At 34.4% G+C, this 7,127-nt stretch overlaps 1 protein-coding gene across 1 annotated transcript; it reads right to left on the reverse strand.

The window, feature by feature from the left end:
- Positions 1–444: 444 nt before the first annotated feature.
- Positions 445–3,484, reverse strand: CYCD2;1 (Cyclin D2;1). The gene is made up of 6 exons (XM_089155780.1): positions 2,962–3,484; positions 2,368–2,454; positions 2,139–2,237; positions 1,806–2,010; positions 1,577–1,698; positions 445–1,414 (listed from the first exon to the last, which is right to left on the reverse strand). Exons 1-6 carry the CDS (start codon positions 3,283–3,285, stop codon positions 1,178–1,180), a joined length of 1,074 nt encoding a protein of 357 aa, XP_089011906.1. The 5' UTR covers positions 3,286–3,484; the 3' UTR covers positions 445–1,177.
- Positions 3,485–7,127: the final 3,643 nt, after the last annotated feature.

The following is a 7,127-nucleotide window of genomic DNA, read 5'->3' on the forward strand; positions in this document are numbered from 1 at the left end:
AGTCTTTCTTCTCTGATGATGATCGAGTTTGATAACTCACCAAAGTAGTTTAAATGTTGAACAGACCCAATTCATGCAAACGAGGCTCTGTGCATTGGCAAGCCCGCGTGGCATGGAATTGATTTAATGGAGAAAGAAACTCTTTTTTTTGGTCAAAGAGAAAGAAACTCCAAATCTCCCAGTAAGTCTAAAAGCAAGAGTGCAAGAGAAGAGACAAATACAGAATTATTCCTCAAAATTTTAAGGTACCCCACCCTCCTTCGCTTTTTATATGAGGAGATAAAAAGAAAGGAAGAACTCTCCAAAGATGGGGTCCCTTCCCATCCAGTGTTAAGTCCCCATTTCTCATTCCCCCACCAAATCTGTAAGATCCTACCTATGCCTTTCTCTAGTCTTTTATCAAGCATTTCTTCTCTGTTTCTCTCTTGTAATTGCCAGTTGCCACTTGCTCTGTCACTCTGTTTGACTGAGTCTCTCTCTCTCTCTTATAGAATCTGGGGTTTGCTGCTCTGTTCACACACTCTCTCTCTGGTGGGATAAAGAAAGGAGAGACCTTGGGAATGCAACAGTGAATGGGTGGCATGCATTGAATTATAAGTAAACATTTTTATATATATTCCTACCCAAATAAAATAAATAACAATACCTCTATCTTTTTCTTCTATATCTATAGTTTCTGCAGCTATCCTTTCATTTTCACAGGATTTTTTTTTTGGATTTCCAAGTTTTCACATAAATAAAACACAACCAATAAAAAACAAATTTCCCCTCTAAAAGTTTGCTCCTTGCAATCCAATCCTCTCCTTCCTTTCCACTGTTCTCCTTTACTTTTTTTTCTTCCAGAGATGGAAATTACAAGAAGCTGAACCTCTCTTTTTCTTCTAATTGTAAACACCCCTTCCTTGATTCAACTTTTGGGAATTTTCTTCATAATAGCTGGTGATTGTTTTCTTCATGCCATAGGCATGAGAATTCGGATAAATATTCTATCGCACTCCCCTCAACTCAGCTTGTGTAGATTAAAAACAGCCTTCCATTCCCTTCCCTTCTGTGATGTTCTGTCCTTGTTTATCCTTTATTTGGTTTGAGGAGTAACTTCACACACCAAAACTCCCATTCAGCCAAATCAAAACTAAATTGATTTGGGTGAGAAATGAGAGCCCCACCACCCCTGACTTCATGACTCCACTTCAGATGGTCTGTTCAGTTTCCTCCTCTTAGCATCTGGGGAAGTATGAGAAGCATTTGCACATGACCTAACTGTTTCATCTGTTTTGTAGCTCAAGCATGTAGCAGCATCAAGCACCCCAATTGGGCTCTGAGGAACTGATGGAGCTGCAGTACTTGGAATCTTAAAGGACCCACTAATCAATGATACATCTTGGATTAGTTCAAGACACTTCAAAATTCTCTCCTGCAAATCAAACATTAAAGACCCACTTAATTACATTGTTCTGATTGCTTAAAAATAGAAGTAAAGGTTGAAAAGAAGAACTTGCAATTTGCAAAAGCAATGAACACTCTCTTTCTGAATCTGTAATGAAAAGTAACCAATATGCTCCACCATCTCCTTTACCTTTTTAACATGTATGAAACAAGATACAGCCTTATCAATGTCCACTGTTTTGTTTTCAGATGATACAGATATAGCCACTGCTGCTGCAACCTCTGATGGTCTGAAATCTATGAAGTCAATTCCTGCATTTAGTTCCCACCAAAACCTGTGGGTCAGATCACCCTAAAAATTTACTTTCAATATTCTAGTGGAAATTTTAACAAAACAGAAAGTGGGGGAGACAAGAAACCTTTTATTGTGCTTGAGATCAATTGAACTGCTCGAGATAGAGAAGTTTCTGGGGGCGGTTGATCATCATCATTGATCTTATGAAGAAAATTGTCAATGAATGAGAAAGGTGTCACGGCTTGCATTCTCCAATTCAATGTACTTGACACAAGAAGTTCCATTCTTTTGATTGTTCTAGCTTCAAAAACAAATTTGCAATCCCCAATCTGATAGTAAAAGTTAAAAACCATGTCATCAAAAGCGTCAATTCCAAAACATAACAGTTCCAGCAATTTCTCAGTTAAGCACAATGGATCTCCAAATAATACAATGTAAGGTTGCTATGGTTCTTAACCTGTAAATCTAGGGGCAGAGGCACTGTTCTCTCTTCCATTTTAGCTGCCAAAGATAAACAAGCCACAGCCAACAACTGCATCACCCATGATTTCTCTTTCTACAACAAATAGCAAAATCAAGGATGGGCAGATTAGATGTAGACACTAAATGATATTCTCTTACCCAGAAAAGGATTTAATAATACTATGAAATACTAAGATGGTTCTGGGTCAATTTCCTGAACTTACAGGAAGTTCATACACTGAGAGGAACCGATCCAAGTAATTAATTGATAGATAAGCAGTCAGAGGTCCAAAGCTGTAATGGGCATGGACCTGTACAAGACCAAAATAATAACATCAATAATCAATAACAAGGACAAAACCAAACTTGGTCTAAAAACAGTAAATCGGAAAACAGGAACCCCAGAAATCCTATTATGATATAATTACAGTAATCTACATCCAACAGTGAAAGGTGATTAGTGAAACTAAATCCCAAACCGAGCTCAACAATGCAAACATGAAAAGGTCGGATCGATTTCATATAATGCATGAAGACCAGCAGGATTATTTTTTAAGGGAGGAAACCCAGTGTAGGTAACACTTGAAATATCAAAAGCAAAACCTGAAGCAGAGGTGAATGAGAAGAGGCAAAATGAAAGAAAAATCAAAGCCCAATCCCATTCACGGAAACAGAAAGGAACATTGATACACAACATCCCAAGATACCTTACTGACTAAATCTAACTGGCGAAAATGCAAAGCAATCACTTTTGAAACTCGATCAGACAGTGAAGATAAAAGGTAGAAAAATAATTTCAGAGAGACCCTCTAACCCACCTTTCTAATCCAATCGACGGCCTCTCTTCTAGTCCCCAAATCCAACTCCCCACTACGTAATCTCTTCAAATAGTCATCTCTGGGCAAATGCTGGCATTCCTTGTCAACCATCAAACTTAAACACTCCTCAGTTAGTAAAGGGAAGAACTCCCCAGCATGAAAGCTCTGATTTTGGTTCTGGGTCTGATGGTTCTGTATCAGCCAAGCATTCCCAGCATTAAACCTCTTAAACCCATCACACCCATCATCTGCAAACCACATGATACTGTTGTTATCTTCTCCACAGAGAAGATTAGACGTTGAACAATCATAACTGGGTGCCATTCACAATTCTTAGAGGTCTTTCTTGCCCCCAGAAGAGAAAGTTTGAGAAGAGAAAACAGAAGATCTTCTCAAAGATTATAGATGAATGGTATGAGAAAGTTCTTCATCAAAACCCAAAACCCAACAAACAGATATGCGTGCAGAGACAAAGCAAGGACTAAAGAAGTTGTTTTGAAGAGACTGATGTAATGGAGAGGAGCTTATGTAGGAGAGGCAGGTCTGGGGGAGTGTCAGGTCTAGGGTTAAAAAGGGCATGGAGAGAGAAAGAGAAGAAAAGGACCAAAAGAGCATTAATTGGAACGGAGGAGAAAACGATGGAAAAGAATGAAAATTAGTGGTGTGAATTGTGATGGAGAAAAACTTAGAAAAAATCTGCAAGATGGAAATGAAAACACTTTGATTTTGTTTTGTTTTCATTGCAGATTGTTTGTGTGATTCAATATATGATTGGATTTTGGATCAGTAATGATGTGATGAGAGAGATTTCATATTTAATTTGGAAATTTTAAGATGTCTCTTACCTATTACGTTCTCCTTTGCTCTTGTCCATTACAGAGAATAATTAAGAGAATTGCTATTCCATTAGATTACAGAAGTACCCTCAATCTCAGATTTAATTACCACCAAGGTTCTTTTGTTTTTTGTTTCTTTTTCTTGGGAAGAAGTCAGAAATTTGAGTGAAAGTAGAAGGGCAAAAGTGACAAACCAGAGTAGTCAAGATTGACTATTGACCAATCAGGGACTCCAGAAACAGCCGTTTCTTTCATAAATTATTACAGTTTATAACTTGGCCATTTATTAATTAATAAATCATTTCTTCTACCCAAAAAATATTGAAACAATAAAAATTCATTTTACCATAATTTTTTTGGGGCCAATGGAGATCATCACAAGACCAAAACATTCATAGAAAGCCCTTTGAGTCTTTTTTATTTATTTATTATTAGGTGTTTCAATTGGATTATTTCCATTTAATTCTATTTGTGTAGAACCTTTTGGCATCATACTTTTAATTTTTATCTAAAAATTAGTTTCGAATGTCTATTTTAAGAAAAAATCCAAGTCAACGCTCAACAACATCTACGTATCTCTAAACAATAATAAAACTTTTATCCAAAAAAAAAAAATAAACCTTCAAATGGTCCATGTACTCTCATAATATTGATTTAATATAGAAAAGTTGATTGTATTTACAATTGAGAAAGTAGTTGTCCAATCGGCTACACGGTCATTTTCATCTTCGAACACTAATAAACTTAAGATCTTCTAGTTATAACAAAAAAAGAAAAATTGTAAATGCATGTAATCACAATTATACAGACTTCAAGATAAGTTTAATTTAGATAAATTTATTTGATTAGTTGCATTAATTAACCAGAGATAAAGGTTAACTCTAACCTTGTATGTTCTATCACTCATTCAATGTGACCTATCATTTGTTGGATCATTTACTCCAAAAAAATCATTTTTTGGAATTAGGTCCATTCTTCCATACTTAACCAAATCAAGTATGGGCTTTGGCCCATAACACCTCACCTATACAACATATTTATAAAAATAAAATAAAATAAATAAATGAAGTTAATCTATATATATTCATACACCAACCCCCAAAAAAAAAAGCCTTATAAAATATGATGTATCATGCTCCTACCTCCTTGACCTTCAAGAGATTTCCTAAGCAATAAAAGGTATCATTTTTAATTCAATGTTAGTTGGTAGATAAATTTCTAAAAATAATATAAAATCATGTAAATAGCAATAATCTACTAAGCTGTCAATTACCGGATATTGTGGGCAAGAGCACAGCTAGAAATTTCAAAACATGGCTCATTTCATAAATCTCTATGAGAGCTATAAAACAAAAAATTAGAAGAAAAATTATTGAAGAGTTTTTCAGTTGGTAATGATCAGCATTTCTTAGTGAACAAGTCATTGATTTGACTCTCCCTCCCTGTAGTATATATAATAGTCATAGACATGAAGGGGGGATATGAACTTCTTTGCTTGGTGGCACCTTCCAGTAACCTTTCACATACCTAAGACCGTGTGTCTTAGATGGCCAAGGCCGGTATTGAACTGGATTGCTATCAATTGTGATGGATCTTGTAGAGAAAATATTGGTGGATATGGATCCATAGTTCATAATCAACATCTTGCACTGGTAGGTGGGATTCTTGAGGATAATATTACCCCTCTAGAACTATTTGCTATCAAACGTGGGTTGGAGACCGCAATAAACATGAGCTTCGACCGAATTGAAGTTCAGTCAGATTCAATAGTGGCAATCCAATCAATACAAGGACATTTCTCTACATCTTGGAGGGTCATCTACTTGGTCATGGAGATTAGGGAGCATAAGAGGAATTTTAATATTTGTAATTTTGTCAATCATGTTCGAGAGAATAATACATGGAACCTCCAAGGAAATATTCTTTTCTGTAGATGATATCCCGTCGATGTTGTCACCTCTTGCTAAAGATGATATCAACTGTAAAAAGTTCTACAGACTGTAATTTTTTATTTCTTTTTTCCCTTCATCAATAAAAAGCTTTCTTTTCTCCCAAAAAACAAAAAAAAAAAAAAATAAAAAAAATCCTCATGTCCTAATATAAAATTATCAATTCTAAAAAATAAAAATCAGGAAAAATGATTTTTTTTTTTAATTTTTAAATTTATACAGTGATACAAGAAATTGAAAAAAAAGGTTAAAACCAAATTATACTTTGTAGACTTTGGAATGTCCTTTTTGAGGGACAAGGCAAAGCAGAATGAATCACTAAAAGAGATGTACTTTACCTCTTTTTCTCTAATGGGAGCGTGTTCCCTTTTGGGAGAGTTTTAATTAAGATTCAATGTAAGTACAAATATTGGGGATTAAAGATAAAAGGTGTTGGATTAGAAGTCGGTGAGTATGGATTAAAGATATTGGATTAGGAGAATTAATGTAGTAATTATGGTTTTAAGAACAAATTAAAGAACACATTGGGTGCTTCTCCTTTTTGTAGTTAAAGAATTATTGAAGGACTTTATAACATGAAGTTGAATTTGAATGGACATGATAATTGAAAGGTTAAAAGGAAATGAAACTTTAGAGAGAGATTTCTTGCATGAGATTGGAGGGAAATTCATTGGTCAATTGGGTCCATTCAGTTCTAAAGCCAAAGATCGTAGTTCTCGAACAAGTATTGAAAAAAAGATTCTGAAGCCAATGATATTCAAAAATGGTATCCGATAGACCCGATATGCATTAGAACTGACTATGCTCGATATTAATATTTACCTGATCTTGTATTAGTCAATTGGGTTTTCTTCAAAGTAAGTTTTTCTTCTTTTAATTCTCAAAAAAAAAAAAAAAAAAATTAATTTTCTTTATTTATGATCTTTAGCAATATCAGTATCATTAGATCCAGGAGCTATGTACGAGAAATCATCTACAAAGACAAAACTTCTATTATAAGGAGAACAGCGAGATATGAATCTTTTTCTTCTTCCTTTCTATGTTATTGTTATTGTTTTTTAAGAAATTAGACATAACATATGCATGAAGTGATGGATGTAGATCCAAAGAGAATGGGTGCAATGAAAACTTGAAACTTGGCTTATAAGTCATTGATAATATTCTTTGTGAAATTATATGTACCTCCTCCAAGATATGATATAATTTCATTTTAAACTATCAAAGTTTCGAATTACACATACCACCCTAGTTTCCATAACAATTAACTCCTAAACCCAAACTATTAAACACCTTGAAAGTCTCTATTGCACGTGTATTTTTACTAGTATATATATATATTTCTCTATCAAACAAAAACATAACATAACAAATCAAATTATAA

The sequence above is a fragment of the Hakea prostrata genome, chromosome 5, assembly GCF_041222555.1.
Source record: "Hakea prostrata isolate BN-2017 chromosome 5, UWA_Hpros_2, whole genome shotgun sequence".
Lineage (NCBI taxonomy): Eukaryota > Viridiplantae > Streptophyta > Magnoliopsida > Proteales > Proteaceae > Hakea > Hakea prostrata.